A 24969-nucleotide genomic window follows, 5' to 3' on the forward strand; every position below is an offset into this window, starting at 1 on the left:
GTTTCGTTGTCCCCACGCACAGCTTCGGGACGCTCTTTCTGAAAACGGGACATTTCGGCATCCCGAAGCTGTGCGTGGGGACAATGGGACAGGCGATCTAAAAATGGGACAGTCTCGTTCAAAACAGGACATATGGTCACATATGAGATGGAGGATCTCTGCAGAGTGTAACAATAAAAATAAGATGGTACCATAGAGGGAATGTGGGGATGATGTTTAGGGTTCTCCCCTACTCATATCTTTCTCCTTTTTCAAATCTGTTTGTAGATTAAGTGCTTCCTGGACTTCAAGGCAAGCGGAGCTCTGTGCCATATTCTTGCAGCTGCCTACAAGTTCAAGAGTGACCAAGGATGGTAAGTCACAAGATTTAGGGGGTAGAGAAAGTGATTATGGAACGTTACACTCTCGTTGTTTGGAAAACCAGAGCTTGGAGATGAGGAGAATTATATCTGAGATAGGACTTTTCTTCCCCTCTCTAAAAGGTTCTGCCAAATGCAACACACACACTCATCTGATGTTCATTTCCTAGGGCTCCTCCCACACTAGAGCATGAAGAACTAAGGGCAGTGACTTCACATATTGCTTTCTTCCTCTTTGTCAAAGGCGGCGGTTTGATTTCCAGAACCCCTCTCGCATGGACCGGAACGTAGAGATGTTTATGACTATTGAGAAGTCCCTGGTGCAGGTAACTGACCCATTCTCCATTTTTCCTCAAATTCTGCATGTCTGGTGTGAGGACAGTTCTTTCTCATTTTGTCCATTTTTGATCCTGCAGAATAATTGTCTGTCGAGGCCCAACATTTACCTGCAGCCGGAGATTGAAGCCAAACTGCTTAGTAAATTGAAGGACATTGTGAAGCGTCACCAGGTATCATATACCCACATCTCTCTGGGGTATGATTGCTATACTGGTAGACTGAGCAGGTCCCAGTTGCAACTCATAGCAGGATCCCAACATCTAACTACCTTCGTTGCCTCCAAAAAAGGATCAGCAAAGAAAAAACCAGCATGTAGGATCAGTTTGAGAAGTCTTAAAAACTTTCCAACTGCAAGTTAGGCCCAGGCAACGGAAAGCTAGAGGTTCTAATTCTGGGAGATGTGCACATTTAATCAAATGACAGAATAATCCTGACTCCATTTGTAAATTTCTGTTCTAGTACAGTGTGTCTAGTGGTCCTGAAACTTAGGGTCTTGTATTTGAACCCGCAAGTTGCTTGTAGAAAACTGTCAATCATGTTTTCAACTTTGCTTCCTTCCCAGTGAGCTGCTCCTGCCCCCTCAGTTTGTATTCTGCAAGCAAGTTGCTCAGAAGTGTTTCTGATTTGCTCTGCGGTTTTATTATTTTCAGGTATTTTTTCTCAGCATTTGTTTGGCGGCTTGGTGCCCAGAGGTTTCCACTTGTTGGGACCTCTGCCTGAGAGAAGATGTAGACTCGCGCCACAGAAGTCTGCTGCTAGCAGGATCAGCCCCTTGGGGGACACCTTGCTAGCCAGCCTGCTGGTAATATTTTTATAGCTCAGTGGCCAACCCCTGCATAACTGTTTGCATCCCTGATTTGGTCAGGAGCTTGAATGCAGGCTGTTTGGGCTCCTTAGCTCGGCCAAGATCAATAGTGGGCTGACTGCAAGGTCCTATCCCCTTTCTCGATGAGGTTTTTTAGGATTGAGGATCAGTCCGACTGGTAACCCAAAGACCAGATTTGTCCAGCGAATCAGTGAGGCAGATCTCTTCTCCATTTGTTCCAGTTAAGTTCCTACGCTGAAGCAGGCAGGCACCACGTGGCACAGTGAGTAAGGCTACTATAGCCTATGGGGAAAATTGGGGGAGGGGGGAAGTCTTCAAAAGTCAATTTTGAAGGTTTCTACAACCAGAGCCTACGTCCCCCTCCTCTAAAACCCCTTTCCCTATGTGTGTGTGTGTGTGGGGGGGGAGGGTTGTCCATCAGGGAGGTCTCCATGGGCTGTTTTTGGCGTGAATTTCCTTATAGTGGCCATCTTGGATTTTAAACAATCTTTTTTTTTTTTTTCTGAAGCCTTCATCTGCCTCAAAACCAATTGATTTTGCTTAAAATCGACAGGTATGGACCCCTCAGGCCTTTTTACCCCTATATCATGCCAGGTTTGTTGGATTGCCGGCCAATAAGTGTCCTTGTCGCTTGTTAAGCGGAGCATGTGGGCGAGGGGTGGGAGCCTTGGGCTCAGCCTTCTTCGAGTTCTCCATGGCTGGGGATTCCCAGGGAAGGACACCCTTTCCAGAGCCCTCTGAAGATGTATTGGCCAAGTACAGATGCGTGGGGGCTGTGGAGCCCAGGAGGACTGGTGGGGGGCAATTGGGTTTCATCCCAGATTTTGTGAGCCTCATGTGGAATGCTTATTTGAACTGCTGAAGGTCCTTGGTGTCTGCTTGCAGTGCTCCAGAGGCAATGGCACAGGGGAGCTCCCCTCAGCAGGATCCCCGGCCAATCGAGGACCCAGGCTTGGACCAGGAGGTTCAGTCTGACATAGACTGGGAGGATGGAAAGTCCAATTCTATGCCTCTATTGTCCCAGGATGAAGTTTCACTGGCAATGTCTGGCTCGGTGCAGGAGAACGGCTGTCAAGAAGTGGCAGTAGCCCTGGACCTGGGGGATGACCCCATGGTTTGCCTGCTTTTCAGAGCCTTTGATCTTTCCAGCATTATTTTCATCTCACTAAGAGAACTGAAGCTGGAAGTTCCTCTAGCTCAGGGATGCCCACACTTTCTTGGCTTGAGAGCTACTTTTAAAATGACCAAGTCAAAATGATCTACCAGCAATAAAATTTAAAATAACACAAAACACACTGTACGCAGAGAAAATGTTAATTATCATTTATATTTGGGTTTTTTTTTCAAAGAGGTCAAGGCAGATGACTTTAAAATAAGCAATGTCACCTCAGTAACAACTATTAAAAAAATAGTCAATGTTATTCCATTAGAAATGTTAAAGAGGTACTTTAAAGAGATCTTAAATGTACTGGAGCAATCTATACCTCCTTTTGTTCGGGTCTATTATCTTCCACAGAAAAAAAATCAGCAACAACTGGAAAGTGAAAATCAACAAGAGACCCCACTAGATGTTTCCAATTTATTGGAAGCATCTGATGCTTCTCTTTCTTCTCCAGCTACACTTTTGTTGATGGTAGATCTTTTAACGGATAAAGAATAAATTTTAAGGATGTTTTTTCAGAACAGATCCAAGGAGTTTTTGGGACATAAAATCCAAATGTTTCCTGATGTCTCAAGGGAGACACAAAAAAGGAGACAACAGTTTTTGATTTTGAGACCAGCAGTAACTAAGATAGGAGGTGTTTTCCACTTAAGATTTACTTGCAAGAGTGATTAAATATCAGTCTTTAAAGTATGCTTTCCTGGAACCATCTCAGTTATCCAGTTTTTTTATCTCTTAAACGCCTTGGGAGAGAAGAGAAATAACACCATATGTGAAGGAGTAAGAATCCCACTCAACAGTAGACTGTAGATTTCTTGATAGGTTTATTATTTTCTGTTGTTTTTTTTTCACTCCTGAATTAATCTTGGATCTCTAATTGAGGACTTGAGATAGATTAAGCAAATTTTCTTTTTCCTGTTAAATTATTGTTTGATTTCATTTAAGTATATTGTCTTAATCTACCTTTCTGTACAAGTGTTTAATACTTGGTACGTATTTGTGAAAATTATAAATAAAAAAAAGACAAATAAAGCCGCTTCCCTTTTACTAAACCGTGGTAGCGGTTTTTAGCACAGGGAACTGCGCTAAATGCCCTGCGCTGCTCCTGACGCTCATAGGCTCCCTGCGTGAAAAACTGCTATTGCGGTTTAGTAAAAGGGGGCCATAGTGCAAAATATATACAGCAGATATAAATTCAGACACATTTTGATCATTAAATTTAAAATAAAATAATTTTTCCTATCTTTGCTGTCAGGTGATTTCTTTGGTTGCACTTCCTTCTTCTGACTGTAAATCCAATATTTCTTTCTTTCTGCCTCCAGACCTCATTCTACTACCCAGTTAACATCTTTCTGTGTCCCTCCATGAGTCCAACTTTTTCTTCCTCTCTCCCTGCCCCCTCCCTTTTCTTTCTTTCTCTCTCTCTCTGTCACCTTTCTTTCTCTCTCCCTGACTCACTTTCTTTCTTTCTCTCTCCCTGACCTCTTCCCTTTCTTTTTTTAATTTTTATTTTAACAAGTGTTATTGAATTTTCAGAAGGGCAGATACACCAGTTAGCCAAATCCCCACCCCAAAACATAAACAGTCATACTGGTACTCTTCAATATAAGGCAATACTATCCACCCAAAATTTCCCCCCCCTCTTTCTTTCTTTCTTTTTCTTTCTCCCTGCCCCCCTTTCTTTCTTTCTCTCCCTCTCCCTGCCCCCCCAAGCCACTGCCACCGATTTCTCCCTGCTTCCCCGATGCCAGGCCCACAGCCTCTTCCCCACCCCCCCCGACATCAATTCTGACGTTGGAGATGAAGTTCCGTTGGAGAAGGCTGTGAGCCCGGCACTTGTACGCGCCTGGCCTGGCATCGGGGAAGCAGGGAGATCAGAATGCAAAGGCAACGCGAGTCGATCGCGGAGCCCGGGATGGGCTCCATGATTGACTTGCGTTGCTTTCGTGATCGACTTTTTGGGCACCCCTGCTCCAGCTCCTTCGTCTCAGTGCTCTGTCTCTCATTCAGCATGCTTTCTCTCGCATTCAGACATCACTAAGTTGGTCACAGACCACTGGGAGTCTCCAGAGGGGTCCCTGTGGGGCCAAACTTTGCACGATGGCTTTGGATTTCCAGCATCTATTTTGTTCAGCTAAAGGTGGATTCACTGGTGGCGCAGGTCACCAAACACACTTCCCTGCCTAGTGAGGATGGAGTGATGTTTAAAGGATTCATAGGACTGTAAAGTGGACTTGCTCTTTATGCGGCAATTTGAAGCTTTAGCCTTAGGGATTAAGGCAACAGCTTCGTCTTCCTTTGTGGCATATGCTTGCCACACACGTCTGTCTCGAGCATCAGTCCCGGAGGACGATGAGAATCCCCAAATGCTCCTAGCTGGGGTGAATTATTTAGCACATCCTCTGTATGATTTCATCAGAGTCGTGAGCAAGCCATTGGCCTATACAATCTCCGCTTGGCAGATGCTATGGATCAGACAGTGGGCAGAAGATTTTGCTTCTCAAGCCACGCTGAGCAGGCTTCCCTTTAAGGGGCAGATGCTATTTGACAAGGGTCTGCATGACCTAATGGTAAGCGTTGCGTACCGTCACCTCACGGTAGCAGCCTATGCTAAGGCCTAGAAGTCCTTTCAGCACTGGTGCGCTGTGGAGGAGGTAGAGCCCTTTCGAGCTGCAGTTTTGGTAGTTTTGGACTTTTTGCAGGAAGGACTTCAGACAGGCTTGTTGGACAGTTCATTGAAAGTGCAGATAGTGGGCCTTTCCTGTTTCCAAGTGCAGGGGGGACAAGAGGCTCCCTGGCCTCTCACCCAGATGTCACCTGGTTCATTAAAGGGGCTCTTCTCTGGTTTGCTCCCCTTTCTCTTCCTGGAATTTTAATACCGTATTGCAGGGTCTCAGTGGATCTCCATATGAGCCCTTGCAGAACACTTCCCTTCTGGATCTTACCATCAAGATGGTATTCTTGGTGGCGATTACGTTGGCAAGATGAGTTTCTGAGTTGCAAGCTCTTTTCTGCAGGGAGCCATTCCTCAAGATTACAGAAGCAGGGATCTCCTTATGCACGGTTCCGTGCTTCTTACTGAAGGTTGTCTTGGCTTTACTTAATTAGGAAGTCCATCTGCCCACTTTCTCTCCTACGGGGTCAGAGAAAAAGGGCAGGGCATTGCATTTGCTGGATGTCAAGCATGCTCTCCTCTGGTACCTCCAAGTTACCAGTGAGTTTCATGTATCGGATCATCTCTTTGTCCTGACCTGTCATGGCAAAGAAAGGAAGGCTGGCATCAAAACCTTGATTTCCAGATGGATCAAGATGACCATTTACTCCGTGTATGTGGGCTTTGGTAAGCAGTCACCAATCACATTGAAAGCTCACTCCATCAGAGGAGTTGCTACCTCTTGGGCAGAGACTAGGGCTATCTCATCTGAGGAGATCTGTAGAGTGGCTACCTGGTCAACCCTGCATACCTTCACCAGGTTCTACAGGGTGGATGTAGCAGCCAGGAAAGATGCTGCTTTTGGGTTTTCCATCCTGAAGGCAGGCTCAGTGGGCCTGCCCTAGATTCTGGAGACTGTTTTGGTACGTCCTTATAGTTCAGGACCACTAGACACATTGCACTAGAAAGAAAGATTATGTTCTTACCTTGATAATTTTCTTTCTTGTAGATGTGTCTAGTGGTCCTGAATCCTCACTCAGTATGTGGGCTTCACCTGCCTTCTGCTTTGGAATCAGTCCGTTGATGGAGAAGTCTTTGCCTTTCAGGAGAGCAAAGAAAGAGAAGGCTCCAGACAGTGTAAAGTCTGCTTCAAGTCTCTGCTAGACAGCGAGACATGTTAGCAGCTATGAGCTCTAAATAAACTTGGTGCTAGTTGCACACCTTTTTGTATCTGTTTTTATATCAGCTGTTTGAATGTTATAATGTTTATTGCTAATATTTGCTACAGAGTAGAACAGAATTGTACTGTCTGGGATTCCTCCCCGTTTCCGCTCTTTTCAGTTATGTCTTTCATTACTGTGCTGCTTGATTGCTTTTGTATAAATTGAGGGGGCAGGAGCAGTTCCCTTGGAAGGAGGTGGAGTTGTAAACATGATTGACAGTTTTCTGCAAGTAACTTGCGGGTTCAGATACAAGACCCTATGGTTCAGGACCACTAGACACATCTACAAGAAAGATTATCAAGGTAAGAACCTAATATTTCTTTACTTTTTATGGCTCTATCTTTTTCACACCATATGGACCAACTCTATCTGCTTGTTTGCCATTGCTGAAGGAGATGGAATGTTACATTTGTCTGTCCCTGCTGCTACTACTACTAATAATTATTATAGTTTCTCAGTGGTTACTACTGCTTTAATTGAATTTAATTCCACACTTTGATTCTGCTTTTTCTAAACCAGTTCAAAGTTGATTGCAATAAGAATAAATCAAATTACATTTATAATTTTATAATGAAAAAATAAGTCATGCATTTTTATATCTTAATACACTCAGATCCGTTCTAATTCTGCACTTATTTTTTAAACAAGTATTTTAATAGCCAACAAAGATATTTAACAGATTTGCAAGGCTTTTTAAAGTAATACATTATCAGGTCTATACTAATTCTGCAAATATTTATCCAACTAAGAAGTTCTGAATTGACGTTGACAAACCAAACATAGAAGCATGATGGCAGATAAGGTCACATGGTCCAACAAGTCTGCCCATCCGCAGCATCCACCATTTCTTCCTCCACCTAATAGATCCCAAGTGCCTGACCCATGCTTTCTTGAATTCAGATGCAGTCTTTGTTTCCATCACCTCTGCCAGGAGACTATTCCACACATCTACCATCCTTTCTGTAAAAAAAAGTATTTCCTTAGAGTAATCGTTCTGAGCTCTTTAGGGAGGATGGGATAGAAAACAAATAAAATAAATAATCGATCACCTCTTAAGATCATTCTATGCCCTCTCACTCTGGAGTTTCCTTTCATTTGAAAGAGACTTGCCTTGTATATTTATACCACATAGGTATTTAAACATCTCTATTATATGTCCCTTCTCCCGCCTTTTCTCCAAAGTATACATGTTGAGTCTGTCCCCGTATGCCTTATGATGTAGACCATTAACCATTTTAGTTGCTGCCTTCTGGAACGACTCCATCCTTTTTATATCTTTTTGAAAGTGCGTCTTCAGAATTGTACACAATATTCTAAATGAGGTCTCATCAGAGTGTTATATAGGGGCATCTATACCATCTATACCTACAGTCATCTGGATGCCGGTGAGTCCCTTGACGTGATATATTTGGACTTCAGCAAAGCTTTTGATAGCGTCCCACACCGCAGGCTGTTGAACAAACTAAAATCGATGGGATTAGGGGATACATTCACAACATGGGTAAGGGATTGGCTAGATGGTAGGCTTCAAAGGGTGATGGTAAACGGTACCCCCTCCAAAACGTCAGCAGTGATGAGTGGAGTACCTCAGGGCTCCGTCTTAGGGCCGATTCTATTCAATTTATTCATAGGAGATTTGACCCAAGGACTTAGAGGAAAAGTATCACTGTTTGCCGACAATGCCAAACTATGCAACATAGTTGGCAAAAGCAGTGTGCCTGACTTTATGACGCAGGACCTAAGACAGCTTGAACAGTGGTCATCAACTTGGCAGCTGGGCTTCAATGCTAAAAAATGTAAAGTAATGCACCTAGGCAAAAAAAATCCACACAGAACTTACACACTAAATGGTGAAACCTTGTCCAGGACCACGGTGGAACGTGATTTAGGAGTGATCATTAGCGACGATATGAAGGCTGCCAATCAAGTAGAGAAGGCTTCGTCCAAGGCAAGACAAATGATGGGCTGTATCCGTAGGGGTTTTGTCAGCAGAAAACCTGAAGTCATAATGCTACTATACAGATCCATGGTGAGACCTCATCTCGAGTATTGTGTTCAATTCTGGAGACCACACTACCGAAAAGATGTGTTGAGAATTGAGTCGGTTCAGCGAATGGCTACCAGGATGGTTTTGGGGCTCAGGGAACTCACGTATGAAGAAAGGTTAAAAAAACTGCGGATGTACTCACTGGAGGAGCGAAGAGAGAGAGGGGACATGATTGAGACCTTTAAGTATATTACTGGGCGTATAGAGGTGAAAGATGATATCTTCAGTCTTACAGGGCCCTCGGTAACCAGAGGACACTCGCTGAAAATCAGGGGAGGGAAATTTCAGGGTGATGCTAGGAAGTACTTCTTCACTGAAAGGGTGGTAGATCATTGGAACGAGCTGCCTCAGCGGGTGATTGAGGCCAGCAGCGTGTTAGATTTCAAGAGAAAATGGGATATTCATGTGGGATCTCTAGGAGAGTAAGAATCAGGGAGTGGGTCATTGGTATGGGCAGACTCGATGGGCTATGGCCCTTTTCTGCCGTCAATTTCTATGTTTCTATGTTTCTACTTTTTTCCTATATTCCTGTGCAAACAGCATATGAGTCCTTACAGATAGTTGTGTTCCCCAACTCGTGAGTTGAATTGTAGAAGGCATCAATCATTTTTCTCAGCTCCGCCTCTTTGTCTCCCTGTGCAGTGCCCTCTCTCCAGTCTTAACTTTTACAAGCGAGTTGAGAAGGTCTCTTTTCCTCCTCTCTGTACTTGATTTGTTATTTTCAGGGATTAATCCGATTTTTTTTTAGGCTTCCTTATGCTAAGAGGTTCCCAGTAGTCCTGGTACAGCTTTGTGTGGGAGAAGGGTCAGACGTTGGGGTCTGAAGCTAGGAGGACCACACTTTTAAAAGATCATCTGGCTGGCCTGCTCTAACACTTGGAGCTCAGGAATAGGTTCCCTGGGAGTGGTGCTTGTCCCTGCGGAGTCAGGTGCTTCTGTGCAGGCTGATTAAACCTTATGACTGATCGAGAGGCTTGGCAGAGGTTGGCTGCATTTCCCCTCCCCAGGTAAAAGGCAGCCCGAAGAAACAAGCCACTTGAGCCACCTGTGCTTTTCTGAGGCAGAAATTCCTTCTCCATTTCTAGCTGTAGTGAGAAGCTGATGCAGGCACACAGCACAAGTAGTTCTGTAAGTACAGCTCATTACTGTGTATGGGAAAATTGGGGTGGCTCAGAAATTGGCAAAACTAAGGTTTTATGGGATTATTCCAAGGGTCCCTCACCTCTAAAAATAATCCTATTTTTCACATTTTTGAACCTTTAGTTTTGCTCCCCATGGTCTGTTTTTTAGTGTCAAAATGCTGCCACAGTGGCCATATTGGATTTTCCAGTTTTATTTTAAAAGCCTCTATCTGCCTCCAAAACACCTCAATTTTGGTTTAAATTGATTGTAACGGATTCCTCAGGTGGTTTTACTCCATATCATACTAAGTGTGCACTGAATGGGAGCCCGAGGAGCGTTTATGTACCACATGCCACAAGGCATGTGAGGAGGGGCGGGAACCATGGGTTATCCCCCTCTGCAGGTTGTGAGTTACAGAAAGCATGAGAGCTGGGGCTCAAAACACTGTTAGAACCCCTAAATTGCAACTGTGTCACTGGCAAAGCACTGCTGTGTGAAAGTGCCTAATCTTGAGAGGACGCAAATTTCAGACCAGCAGAAGTCTTCTATGGATCCAGGTCTGGTCTTTGACCCCAATTTTGTGACTCTGATGTATGCAGCCTACCAAGAATACAAACAAACACCTTCAGAGCGTCAGCAGGGAGGTGCATAGGGAGAGTTACCTCCTCAGGGTGAATTCCCTACTACTACTATTTATTATTTCTATAGCGCTACCAAACATTTGCAGCGCTGTACATTAAATAAGAGACGGTCCCTGCTCAAAAGAGCTTGCAATCTAATTAAGACAGAGACACAGTAGAAAAGGTGATTCTAAGCATACTGCTCAGGTAGAGATTTACAAGGGGACTGATGAGGCAAATAGTTTAGGAGACTATAGAGGGAATGACACAGATATTGGTGCTTTACAATTTGGTATGGTTGGGACTTAAATGCAGCTTTAAAAAAGTGAGCTTTCAACCTGGATTTGAATACTGCTAGAGAGTCAGGCAGGTTGTTTCAGGCATATGGCACAGCAAGTTAGAAGGGACGGAGTTGGGAGTTGGCAGTAGAGGAGAAGAGTACCAACAAGAGAGACTTACCTGATGAATGGAGTTCTTGGGGTGGAGTGTAGGGAGAGATAAAAGAGGAGAGATACTGAGGAGCTGCAGAGTGAATTCACCTGTAGGTCAGTAAGAGGAGTTTGAAATGTATGCAGAAATGGACAGGGAACCAGTGAAACAACTTGAGGAGAGGAGTTATGTGAGCATAATGACCCTGGCGGAATATGAGGCGTGCAGTATCATTCTGAACAGATTGAAGAGGAGAGAGATGGCTTAGTGGAAAACCTGCTCAAAGCATGTTGCATTAATCCAGGCGAGAGGTGACAAGAGCTTGGATGAGGGTCTTGGCAGCGTACTCAGTAAGGAAAGGCTGGATTTTAGCAACATTGTAGAGAAAGAATTGACAAGTTTTGGTAGTCTGCTGGATATGCAAAGAGAAGGAAAGAGATGAGTTGAAGATAACACCAAGGTTGCGAGCTGGTGAAACAGGGAGGACGAGAGCATTATCTACTGAAATAGAGAATGGAGGGGGGAGAGGTGAGTTTAAGAGGAAAGATAAGGAGTTTAGTCTTGACCATGTTTAATTTTAGTTGGGCGGCATCCAGGTGGCAATGTCAGACAGGCAGTCTGATACTCGGGCCTGGGTTCCTGTAGAAATTTCAGGCGTAGAGAGGTTGATTTGCATGTCGTCTGTGTAGAGATGGTACTGGAAGCCTTGAGAGGAGATTATAGCACCAAGGGAAGAAGTCTAGATGGAGAAGAGGTCCTAGGACAGAGCCCTGAGGTACTCCGACTGATAGCAGAATGGGAGAAGAGGAGGATCCTCCAAAGCTTATGCTAAAAGTGCAACGGGAAAGATAGGAAGAAAACCATCTGATAACAGAACCTTGAAACCCAAGCGAGGACAGCGTATTGATGAGGAGATGGTGACCTACACGGTCAAAAGCTGCAGATAAATCCAGGAGAATGAGGATGGAGTAGAGGCCTATGGATTTGGCCAAGAGCAAGTCATTGGAGATTCTAGGAAGGGCAGTTTCTTTAAGGGAATCTTGATTGAAGCAGGTTGAAGGTAGCTTGAGATGAAAGAAAGTCAATACAACGGCAAGTAGTTTGGATAAGAAGGGGAGGAGGAAGACGGGGCATTAGTTGGAGGGGCAGGTTGAGTCCAGTGATGATTTTTTTGAGGAGCAGTGTAACTGCCATATTTGAAGGCATCAGGTACAATTGTAGTGGAGAGCGATAGGTTGAGGTTGTGGCAGATAGAGGGGATGACCGTAGGAAAGATAGTGATGAGTAGATGAGAGGGAATGGGATTAGAGGAACAGGTAGTGAGTTTGGTGGAGGAGAGAAAATGTGCAATTTCCTCTTCTGTGATTTTAGCGAATGAAGAAAAGGTGGAAGAAATTGACAGAGGGTCGACAGGGTAGATGGAGAGGGAGAGGCGGAGGCGATTCGGTCAAGAACTCAAGGTTGATTTTATGAATCTTGTCATGGAAGTATTCTGCCATAGTCTGGGGAGAAAGTGAAAGAGGAGTCTGAGGTGAAGGCAGTTTGAGTAGAGAATTCAGCATGGCAAAGAGACAATGAGGGTTGGATCCAAGAGAATCAGTTAAGCAGGTATAGTAGTCTTGTTTTGCAAGCGAAAGAGCGGATTGGAAAGAGGTGAGCAGGAATTTGAAGTCCACGAAGCCAGCATGAACGTGGGATTTCAGCCAGTTGCATTCCGCAGATTGGGCACAGGAATGTAAGTAGCGGATCTTAAAGGTCAGCCAGGGCTGGGGTTTGGCATTCCTTACTGAACATGTCACGGGAGGAGTGAGGGTATCAAGAGCAGAAGAGACTGTTCATTGACAGATTTACATAGCATAATATTAGAGAAGAGGGGAGAGATATTGGTGGAGAGACTGCACAGGTCAATAGCCTGAAGATTCCTATGTGAATTGGAGTAGGGGTGAGTCATGAAGGTTATGAGATGGTGGTCAGAGAGGGGAAGACTTGAGGTGAAGAAGAGGACAAGATCAAGGCAGTGGGAGTATTGGAGCACAGCTGAAGATTGAATGAGGATATCAGAGCAAGAAACTTTGAGGTATTGGAATCAGAGATGTCCTCAGTGTGAATGTTAAAATCACCAAGGATGAGGGAAGGAGACAAAGGTTCAAGAAAGACAGAGAGCCAGGAGTCAAGGTCAGTGAGAAAGGAAGATAGGAGTTTGCCAGGGAGTCGATAAATGACTGCTACTTGAGGAGAGAGAGAGAGGAGCGAATAGACAGACTGAGTGGACTTTGAAGGAGGAGAAGCAGTGAGACGGGGGTAGGAGAAGAGGTTGAAATCTACAGCAGGGTGAGAATAACAGCCCAACCCTTCCTCCACGACCAACTGGGCAAGGTGTGTGGGAGGAGTGGTAACCACCATGACATAGGGCAGCACCTGAAACAGTCTCTTCAGGGCAGAGCCAGGTTTCAGTTAGTGCAAGTAGGTGGAAAGAGTGAGAGAGAAAGAGGTCATGGATGTAAATGACTTGTTGGAGATAGAGTGGTCATTCCACAAGGCATGTGAGAAAGATAGAGAAGAAGAGAGGAACAGAAGTAAGATCGGGCATGAGTAGGGTGAAACTTGATTAGGAGGGCCAGGATTGGGGTTGATATCCCCAACAGTGAGTAAAAAGGAGAAGCAGAAGAGTATGGAGAAGAGTAGGAATGGTTCAATGAGAGCGATGCAGGTGAGACAGGATGGGGAAGGTTGAATGAGAGGGATAAACTGTTGAGAGAGATTTACATACAATAGAGACAGTGTATGCAAATCAATCGCCTTGCATATTCATTGTGGATATCTTGAAAACCTGACTGGCAAGGGGACACTCCAGGACCAACTTAGGAAACTCTGGTTTACACCATCTAAGTTGGATTCTCTAGCAGTGCAGGTTACTAAATGGACTTTGCTGCTTAGTGAAGGGGGCGTGATCCTGAAAGATATGCAGAGTGGATTTGGTCCTCAAAAGACAATTTGAGGCGCTGGCTTTAGGCCTTAAGGCAGTGGCCACAGCATCCTTTGTGGTGTGAGCCTGCCACAAAATGCTACACCAGAATCTGGGCGCAGAGAAGGCAGTTTGCCCCCTGTCGTCCTGGCAGGGTTGGATTATGTAGCTGATGCCATCTACGATATGGTTAGAGTTATGAATAAAGTCACAGCTTATACAATCTCTGTCTACAGAATGCTCTGGATGGCAGGAGATTCAGCATGTAAAGTTACTCAGATATCCTTCCTTTGTAAAACCAGCTTCTTTCTATTATGGCAGCTTCGTTCAGTAAGACGTTAGTTTAACACAAACACTTTCCACTCGCTCATTCTCTCCCTGATTACCACCAGACTGGACTATTGTAACATTGTCTACCTAGGATGTTCTCAGATGCAAAAAAAGAAATTAAAATGAGTCCAAAACACACAGCTATTAAATTGCTTTGTCACACCAAATGTTATGATCATGTCTCTTCACTTCTCCAAAAATACTACTGGCTTCCAGCAGAACAGCGTATAATATTCAAATTAACTTTAACCTTTAAAACATTATGAATAGGTCTTCCTCTCTATCTTTCTTCTCTTACAATACCATATTCACCAATACGGCTACTAAAATCTCTAAATGACCATTGTCTCATTCTCCCAAACTGGAGTCAACTAGAAATGCAGCATTTTTCTCCATTGTTCTGGAATTCACTGCCATTTTCTTTAAGAATAGAACTTGATTTCAAGAAATTGAAACTCAATTTAAAAGCTTGGCTGTTTGAACAGGCCTTTAACCGTGAGTAAGATTGAGGTCACTTTTAAATATCACTGGATTTATCCCTCTACCATCCCCCGCCTTCCCTCTCTTCCTACAAACATGTCTTAATATGTATTTTATTTTAAGTGTGAGTGTTTCTTTCCTATCAAAATTACTGTAGTTCCTTTCTTATTTTCTATTTATGTTGTAAACTGTTTTGACCTGCCAGTTAGAAAAAGCGGTATAACAAGAATAAAGAATAATACAATAAATAATACTTTGAGTAGACTCCCTTTTAAGGGGCAAATGTCCTTTGACAAAGAACTGGATGACCTGATGAAAAGTGTAATGGACTATTTTCCTAAATCCTTGCCAAACAGTAAACCACAAAGATAAGGCAGTTCCAATCATGGTTCCTTTCGTGGCTACAGAAGACCGTGTTATGGATCTATGGGATCCTCATCACAAAGGTCCTATCAAGGATCTAGACAAAGGTTTGGTAGCTCCAGGAGAGCTCAGACTTCTGGCTCGTGCTCAGCAGCCAGTGCTAAGAAATTCCAATGCCGCCAGGTTAACCTCCAAGCTCCCCCACATAGGAGGGAGACTTTTGGAGTTCTGGGAAACTTGGGCGCCGATTTCTTCAGATCAGTGGGTGCTGGACATAATTTGAGAGACCAACAAGCTTGAATTTTATCGTCCATTCCAGAACCTCTTAGACTCTCAGACGGGAAGAATGGAGAAGCTGCGAAGGTCAGAGCAACGGTGCAAATGCTATTACGTATTGGAACCATAGAACTGATTCTAGACGCAGACTGAGGCTCAAGGAGATACTCTATATATGCTTCCTTGTGCCCAAGAAAGATTCAGACGATTGGAGGCCATTCCTAGATCTCAAGGTGGTCAAGGTGTTGGAAAGTTCCCAGATTTCAGATGGAAACTGTGAGATCAGTCATTGCTTTGGTGGCTCTAGGCAAAATTTTGGCCTCACTGGATCTGACAGAGGCTTACTTGCATATTCCCAGAGGACAGAAAATTTCTCAGGTTTCATGTGCTAAAGAAGCACTTCAGTTCTTGGCACTGCCTTTCAGGTTGGCCACTGCACCATGCACCATCACCAAAGTAATGGTGGTGGCAGCAGCCCACCCGCACAAAGCAGGAATCCAGGTTTGTCCTTAATTGGACGATTGGCTGATCTGAGCACTGTCCTTGCTGGACTGCCACCAGGTGGTTGCTTGGGTAGCCAAGCTCTTACAGGATCTCGGGTGGATTATCAATTCCAGAAAGAGCCATCTGGAACCAACACAGTGTCTAGAATATTTGGGAATCCTGTTCAGCACAACAGAGGGCCAAGTGTTTCTTCCAGAGCCATGCAAACTGAAACTCAAGACGCCAGATTCTAGACATCTTGGTGAAGGAGGCTGCTATGGCTTGGCATTACTTTCAGGTTCTGGGGGTCCATGTTGGCAACCATAGAGGTGATTCATGGGCAAAAGTGCCCCTGCATCCCCTACAGAGCTCACTACTGGCATGTTGGTCTCCTCAGTTGGACTCAGAAGGAGGGACAACAGAGGCACGACAGAGCTTAAAATGGAGGCTCCAGCCGAAGTTGTTATCAAGAGGCCTTTCTCTTCACATAGAGTTGTGGGTGATACTAACGATGGATGCCAGCCTCTGCAGCTGGGGTGGTCATTGTGAGGGTCACCCAGTGCAAGGCCGATGTCTGCCATTACAGAAAACATGGTTTATCAACTGACTGGAGTTGAGCCATTTGGTTAGCTCACCACCAGACATGGCTGAAAGGCAAAACAGTCAGTGTTCTTGGACAATGCTACAGCAGTGGCAAATGTCAACAGGCAAGAAGGAACCAAGTGTTCTCTAAAGCTGGAAGCCTAATTGTTATTTTGATTGGCAGACGTCCACCTGCAGACAATAACAACAGCACACTTAGTGGGAGTGGACAGTGTCCAAGCTGTCTACCTCAGCAGGCAGATGCTGGATCCAGGGGAATGACCATTTTCCCAAAGATTGTCCAGCTGCATTGTGTGACTCTGGAGACGCTCGATGTTTAATCTCATAGAGTCGGCAGGCAACAAGAAAGCCCCTCAGTTTTTCAGTTGAAGATTCGAGTCAGGAAGCATTGGAATGGATGCTCTTGTGCAACCTTGGCCAGCAAAAGAACTGCTCTGTGTGTTCCACCGTGACTAACAATAGGCCAAATCATTTGCAGAATAGGTACTTAATGGGGATTAGTAGTCCTCGTAGCTCCAGATTGGTCGTGTTGCCCATGGTACGCAGATCTGGTCCGCTTTCAGTAAGACAGCTGCCTCAGACTATCGCTGCATCATGGCATTCTGTCTTGGGGCCCCATAGTATCAGACAATTTGGAACACTTTGGTCATACAGCGTGACTATTGAATGCGCAACCTTAGTGCAGAAAGGATATTTGGAGATGGTGATATCAACTTTCCTCAGTTCTAGAAAGCCAGTGATAGTGGTGGCCTATGCTAAAGCATGGAAAATTTTTCAGCATTGGTGCAAGGATAAGCGGATCCTTTCTGGGCTTCCATTCCTGTAGGAAGGATTGGAGAAGGGCTTGGCATTTGGATGTCTTAAAGTTCAAGTAGCTAGTCTTTCATGCTTCCGGGCCAGAGTACATTGAACATCTCTAGCCTCTCATCAAGATGTTTCCAGGTTCCTGAAGGGAGCACTAAGGCTCCACCCTCTAATGAGGTAGCCATTTCCAATGTGGAATCGTAATATTGTATTATTGGCCCTCAGTAAGGCTCCTTATGAACCTTTATCAGAAGCATCTGTCATGGATCTGACTGTGAAGACAATGTTTTTGGCTGCAATCACGTTGGCTAGGATGTTGTCTGAGCTGCAGATATTAAAGTTCTGAGAGCCTTTTCTCAGATTAACTGACACAAGAGTGTCTGTGCACTGTGCCTTCCTTTCTGCTGAAGGTTGTTTCAGTGTTCCATGTTAATCAGGAAGTGAGATTACCTGCATTTCAGCTCAAGGGTGAAAAGAAACAGGACAAAGTTTTCAGGTTGCTGGTTGTGCAGATGGTGCTTCTTCACTATCTTGAGGTGTCAAATGATTTTAGGCTCTCAAACCATCTGTTAGTCTTATCCAGCTCTAATCATTGGGGAAGACCAGCCTCTAAGGCTTCTAGCTCCTGATGGATTTGCATGGGGATCTCCTCAGCCTACATTGGCTGTGGTAAACAACTGCCAGTCATTTTGACTCTTCCAGAAGTATGGCAGCTTTTTGGGCAGAGTCCAGGCCACATGATGAAATTTTACAGGGCAGCCACATGGTCCACTCTTCATAGCTTTATAAAATTTTACAGAGTGGATGTGTTGGCACAAGTGTATGTGGCCTTTGGTCCTCTGTGGTTGTTGCAGGCTCATCTGTCCTACCTTAGACTCAAGGGATTGCTCTGGTTTGTCCCATCTGTAAGGAATCGTATGCTATTTGCACAGGAAGGAAGGATTAGGTTCTTACCTTGATAATTCTCTTTCCTGAAGAGCAGGCTATGATTTCTTACACCCTGCCCTATCAGAGATGGATACAGTAATAGTCTGGGTTGAATGTCCAGTGGTTTGGCTTGTGACAGCCAAAAGAAAACATTATTGTAAGGGAGTGGGTTAGATTTCCACTGCTCGTTGCGTGCTGCTTTCACAGATATGCAAGTGTTAGTGCTGGTTGCACACAGGTAGGTGGTTAGTTGGTTCCACCTTTAGGACTCCTTTTACTAAGCTGCACTAGCGGCTTTAGTGCACGCTAGACGCTAACGCCTTCATTGAGCTGGCGTTAGTTTTTACATGTAGCATGGGGGTTAGTGCATGCTAATCTGCAGTGCGTGCTAAAAACGCTACCGCAGCTTAGTAAAAGGAGCCCTTAGTTTTGCAATTGCAATGTTTATTTACTGTTTTTTTGTTTCTATTGCAGAACAAAGTTAACATTATCGGGGAGTCCCCCCAAACACCTCCTTGGTATTTCCTCTTAGGGGTTATGGTTTGCTTTGGTATGGACTGAAGAAAGAGGGCACTGCCCAGGGAAATGAGGAGGCAGAGCTGAGAAAAATGATTGATGCCTTCTACAATCCAAATCATGAGTTAGGGTACACAACCACCCGTAAAGAATCATATGCTGTTTTATAGGAAAGAGAATCATTGAGGTAAGAACTTAATCCTTCTTTCCTCCCCCTATGCTTCCAAGCATCCTTCTAGTTTTTGCTGTTACCTTTTCAATGGCTATTGAAATTTTCATTGCTGTCTTAGGTGTCTGAGATTTATTTTTGTTTTGTTGTAGGGGACAATAACTGAAGATAAGAGTAATGCATCTCATATTGTCTTCCCAGCACCCAGCACCTTGGAAGAAGGTGAGCCCATCTCTTCACTTGCATACTCTGCACCTGATTTATGTTCTTAAATATCCTGATGCCTAATCTACTCCAGCAGCGCTGTGGAGCATTTCCTAACCTTGTTTTCAGTGCAGTAGGAATGGTATGCTGAACTTTAAGGTATTCTGTCCACTCTTGTGAGCATACTGCAGAGAGATGTCAGTCACAGCTTTTGAAACTTCCTCCTTCTCCCAGGAGTCTGCTGCCCCTTCACTTTTTCTTTGTGCAGGTGAGCATGAAAGGTGTCTTCTGATCTGCTCGGTTTATTTCTTTTTATTTTGCAATATTTTTGCGGTTTTTCACTCTAGTCGCGGTCTTTTTCATGAAATCAGAGATCCCTTTTGAAAAGGGTCTACTGTTTCATCCTGCTGAAGATTAGTGGAGTTCAAGGCATTTGCTTGCCCTATTAACTTGGTCAGGTTCAGGGATGCAGGCTGTTTAAATACTGATAGCATTCCTTCAGGGTGCCAGCTGAATTTTGTCTTCCCCTCCCCCTTTTTCTTGAGAGGTCTCGGGGGGGAGGGGGGGGAGGTTGAGAGTCACTCTGTGGAGGTCCAACCGGCAACCTGAAGATTCCAGCAAAGTTGCTGAGTGGTTGAAAGCAGAGGACCTCTCCTAGAACATCTACACCTGAGAGGAGCTGAAGCAGGCACCAGCAGCATCATTTCCCCAGCATATGGTCTGTGAATAAGGCTGTGACAGCCTGTGGAAAAAATGGGTGGGGGTGTCTTCAAAAGCTGTTTTTAACTGTTTCTACAGCTAGGATCTTGGTCCCCCTCCCATAAAATCCTGTATTTTAAGGTTTATGATCATCCCTGAGGTAATTTAAGCTGTTTTTTTTAGTACTAAAATTCAGTGGTGACCATCTTGGATTTCCCAGATTTTTTGTTTTTCTAAATTTTCATACTTCTCCAAAACACCTTGTTTTGCTTCTAAAGTGCCAGAGATAGTCCTTTGACTCTCTATATCATACCTTGTTTGCAAAAGATGAGTGGCAGAAGTGCGCTCTTGCACCATGTGCCTTGTTGAGCAAAGTGGGGAAGTGGGAGCTTCAAGTTTAGCTCCCACGTTGCCTCTGGGGCATGGCACACGGCTTTTGAGCTCATTAGGGGAACAGAAATTTACCCAGGAGCCCCAGAACAGTGGCATGGTGCGCCGAACTGGCGCAGAGACTCTGTAGCCAAAGACAAGGCATCTTAATATAAGAATTGACATACTAGGACAGATTGAAGGTCCATCAAGCCCAGTATCTTGTTTCCAACAGTGACCTACCCACGTCTCAAGCACCTAACTAGATACCACATAGCAAAGCAGATTCTTTGCTGCTTATCCTAAGGATAAGCAGTGAATTTCCCCAAGCCATCTCAATAGTGGCTAATGAACTTCTCTTTTAGAAAATCATTCAAATCTTTTTTAAATCCTTCTAAGCTAACTGATTTCACCACTTTCTCTGGCAACAAATTCCAGAGTAATTATACGTTGTATGAAGAAATATTTTCTCTAGTTTGTTTTAAATCTACTATATAGTAGCTTCATCATATTTCCCCTAGTTCTAGTATTTTTGGAAAGATTGAACAAGCGATTCACTGTACCTTTTCTAATTCCACTATATCTTTTTTGAGATATGGTGACCTTCTAAAGAGGAAGGAGAATTGCCTACTATGGCTTTTACTCAAAATTCATTAATCTGCTCTGGTAGGCATATGCACACAGTCAAGATATGCAATTTAAGTCTGATGAAGAGCGACCCTGGGCGCACGCCTCTTAAGAATCCTCAGAGCGCTGCTTCTAAGAGAGCAGAGTTCCTCCCTGACTTTGATTGTCAGTCGGATAGGGATTCAGCGGACAAAAATTGTCTTGATCCCTTTATTGTCTCAAAGTGAGGCCTCCATGGTGGGAGATTTAGCCTCCTATGTTGAGGATCAGGATGGAGTCCTGGCCTCAGACCCGGGAGAGGATCCCTCCATATGGCAGCTGTTCAAGTCTTCAGCCCTGACAGATATTATTACTGAGTCTCTTCATGAGCTCAAGATTGATCCACCTCAGCCCCAGTCATCTCAGTGTTCTCTTGTGAGCGGCGTACAGTCTCAGCCCATATCCTTTCCTTGGCACCCAGACTTGAAACTCCTGGTTACAGAGCCCTGGGGGGTCCCGGAAGGCTCCCTTAAAGGGGCGAAAGCCATGACTAGGCTGTATCCTATGGATCAAGAGTTCCAGCAAATGTTTGCTATTCCAAAGGTAGACTCTCTGTTGGCACAGGTGACATTTCAACACACGTCCTTACCCAGTGAGGAAGGAGTCATGTTGAAGGATACACAGGACCGCAGAGTGGATATGGTCCTCAGGAGGTAGTTTAGGCACCGACCCTAGGAGTTAAGGCTGTGTTAGCTGCTTCTTTCATAGCATGCACCTGCCATTCCTGGTTGCGAGCCCTGGACATGACAGTGGCTGAGCCATTACCTCAACTCATGCTAGCAGGGTTGGACTATGTTGCTGATGCACTTTATGATGTAATTAGAGTCAAGGTGAGAGTCTCTGCTTAGTCCATCTCCTCCCAACGTATGCTGTGGATCAGACAGTGGATGGGTGATTCAATCTCCAAGGCTATGTTTAGCAGGCCCTCCTTAAAGGGACAGATGCTTTTTGGCAAAGGCCTGGATGATCTTATGACCGGTGTGCAAGATCGTCATCCCAAGTCCTTACCGGACAACAGACCTTGAGTGTCCAGAAGCCAGAACCGGAGCTTCTTTCATGGGTCCTGATGTTTTCGCCAGTATACCTCAAGAGGCTCGTCTCAGAGAACTTATCAAGGTTCCAGACAGAGATATTCTGGAAGCCTTAAAATTCAGAATACAGGTTCCCGGGCCACAATTGCAACCAAGAAGCCACAATGACGCCAGACATCCAACCGTCCTTCAGAAAATTGGAGGTTGGTTCTCACTTGCAGAAGGCCTGGGAAAGCATAAGGACAGATCTTTGGGTCTTGAATATTGTCAGAGAAGGTTACAAGATAGTTTACATACCCTCTGATAGACTGGTTTGTGGATTCTCAGGCAGGCTGACCGGATTGGGCGGTCCAAGTCCGGGCAACTTTAAACAGATTACTAGATATTCAAGCCATAGAACTAGTTCTGGAAGAACACTCGGGCTCAGGCAAATACTCAATATACTTTGTCGTGCCCAAGAAAGATTTTGACGACTGGATCTCAAACATGTCAGTGCAGCCCTGAGGGTTCCGTGTTTCTGGATAGAGATAGTGAGATTTGTCATTGCAGCAGTCTAGCCGGAAGAGATTCTGTCTGCCTTGGATTTGGCAGAGGCTTATCTCAAGTTGTCCATGGGCTTATCGAATCCTATGGACAGCTAGGATCACCAATAAAGATGTTCTTGATCATATAAATCCCTAGTTGTCCCTGGAATGCAAGATTACCAGACAGAAACTGACCTATTTTGGACATGTGATGAGGGCAAATTCACTAGAAGAGGAGATGCTGCTCTGAATGGTCAGTGGTAAAAGGAAGCAGGGGAAACCTATTGGCTGGATGCCATCAAGAATGACATGGGAATAAACATCAAGCAATTGAAAGACGCTGTGGAAAACAGGGAAGCATGGCGAGGACTGGCCTACAGAGTATCTAAGGGTTGGACATGACTGAATGGATAGTAGTAATAGTAGCAGTATCTCTACATTCTAATTTTCCCAGCACACAGAAAGTTCCTGAGATTTCTCATGTTGGAGAATCACCATCAATTCTCAGTGCTATGGCACCCCGGATATTAACCAATGTGATGATGGTGGTAGCAGTAGCTCATTTCTGCAGTGGCGGCAGTTGTGCAAACTTTTTAGAGTCTGGGCTGGATTGTAAACTTTTGAAAGAGCCAGTTAGTTCCCACTCAGTCTTTGGAATACCTGAGAGTTCTCTTCAACAAGGTGAAAGTCCAAGATTTTGTATCAGAGGCACACAGAAGCTTTGGGGGCAAGTTACGAATCTCCTGTCACAACCAGTGCCTACAGCATGGCACTACCTATAGGTTCTGGGCTCAATGGTGGCTGTCATAGAAGTAATGCATAGACAAGGGCACATATGTATCCACTTCTGGATGCCCTATTGTCTTGTTGGTCTCCACAGAAAGACTCCCTACAGGCCCCTCTACACTGGACGGAGGCAGCCCACAGCAGCATGAACTGGTGGTTTGACCCACAGTCTCTAGCAAAAGGGATTCCACTTCAGATTGATTTTTGAGTCACAATGACAATGGATACCAGCCTGTTTGGCTGGGGGGCACTTTAACAGTGGTTGCCTGTGTCAGATGAGCACCCAAATGTAATATTTTGTGTTTTATGTTAGTCTTTTGTGAGGTCCCAGATTCAGCTTCAGAGGCAGTAGAAAGTGGAATTAATGACAATAATAGCTAAAAGTGGTGCATAAAAAGTATATTTTATAAGAATAGGCTTAATCTTATAAAGATACAATGCTTAGAGAGATGTGCTACAGAACTCTTTGATTTTGGTGAATGAGAGAGAAAAGAGTTTGTGAATGGATATACGTCTGTGTAGATGTTGAAGGGGAAAAAGAGGAGGCAGAGAGAGAGAGATAAGCAAGAGAAGGATCAAGATGTTGCAACCTGTCTATAGATATTGAGTCTTGTTCTTAAAATGGTATCTATTGTTAGTAAATATTGATCTTAACATATTTTCCAGTATCTCTCTGTGCCATAATTTTGTATCTGTTTGAGACAATGGCCCTTCATTGATAAGGAAGGATTTGCAGGATTGGTAGATGGAATCAGTCTGCCTGGCTTCTTTTGTTCTATTCAAGCACTGGTAGTTAACATATCTTCTTGAGAAATCCAGGCTGGCTGGATACTTCCATTCTGGCTCAGGATATGTGGATTAATATAATATCCCAGAGTCCTTTGTTGATACTCTGGTCTTGCCAACACACACGCCGACAGCCAGCATAATGTAAGGCTGACAGTCCAGCGCAAGGGAAATGGACACCATCCCAATGGAAGTGGTTAATTTAAACAGGCTAGACCTGAGAGTTTTGTGAAACCTACAGTCGGTGCTGGAAGGCAGAGCCATGAGAGTATTCTCAGTTAATGCCATAGCAATGGCCTATGTCAACTGGCAGAGAGGCACCAGAAGCATATCACTTGGGCAGAAAAGCATCTGCTGGCCATCATGATGGCACAAATAGCCAGAGTGGACAGTGTGGAAGCGGATTACCTCAGCAGACAGACATTGGACCCAGAAGAGTAGTTGCTAGCCCTGTGGGCATTCCAAGACTTTGTAGGATGTTGTGGGTGTCCATTCGATCTGATGGCAATGGCACACAACAAGACTGGATGTGCAAGGCTGGATGCCCTGGTGCAACCGGGGCTGAAGTCTGGACTGCTGTATGTGTTTCCTCCATGGCTCCTGAAAGGCCAGATGATAAATCACATAGCATCTCACCCAGGAAGGGTGATCCTCATGGCCCCATATTGGCTCGGGTGCATCCTTGGTATGTGAATCTAGTACCCCTACAAGTGGATGAATGTCTCCAGCTCCAGGTATATCCAGACTTGCTCAAACAGGGGCCAATTGCTCTAGAAGAATCCAGGTCACTTCGGTTTTACAGCATGGCTCTCACCCACTCACACACTAGCCAAGAAAGGATATTCAGAAGTAGTCATTACCACCCTACTGAAGGCCAAGAAACCATCCATTCTTTCGGCATATGCCAAGGCATGGGATACTTTTCAGCACTGGTGCAATAAGGAGAATCTGGAGCCCAACAAAGCCCCAGTATAGTCTATACTGGCCTTTCTTCAAGAGGTCCTGGACAAAGGATTAGCAATGAAATCCCTTAAGGTGCAGATGGCAGACCTGGCTTGCTTTAGAGGCTGCAAGAAGCATATTTCCTTGACTGCTCACCCAGATATTATTAGATTCTTCAAAGGAGTCCTGAGGTTCAGGCTGCTGATCTGAGATCCCTTCCCTTCCTTGAATCTCAACATCATATTAAGAGGGCCCCATATGAGTCT

The 24969-nt window shown here is 44.6% G+C and overlaps 1 protein-coding gene across 5 annotated transcripts in view; it reads left to right on the plus strand.

Moving 5' to 3' along the window:
- The window catches only part of SMARCC2 (SWI/SNF related, matrix associated, actin dependent regulator of chromatin subfamily c member 2), a 151407-nt gene that overhangs the window by 22800 nt on the left and 103638 nt on the right, over positions 1–24969 (plus strand). For all 5 annotated transcript variants that reach the window (XM_033936942.1, XM_033936945.1, XM_033936947.1 and 2 more), the window contains exons 3-6: positions 268–353; positions 604–685; positions 776–868; positions 18849–18918. In XM_033936942.1, the coding sequence (XP_033792833.1) occupies positions 268–353; positions 604–685; positions 776–868; positions 18849–18918 (331 nt within the window). The remainder of the gene's footprint in view (positions 1–267; positions 354–603; positions 686–775; positions 869–18848; positions 18919–24969) is intronic.

This window comes from Geotrypetes seraphini, chromosome 3 (genome assembly GCF_902459505.1).
Source record: "Geotrypetes seraphini chromosome 3, aGeoSer1.1, whole genome shotgun sequence".
Classification (NCBI taxonomy): domain Eukaryota; kingdom Metazoa; phylum Chordata; class Amphibia; order Gymnophiona; family Dermophiidae; genus Geotrypetes; species Geotrypetes seraphini.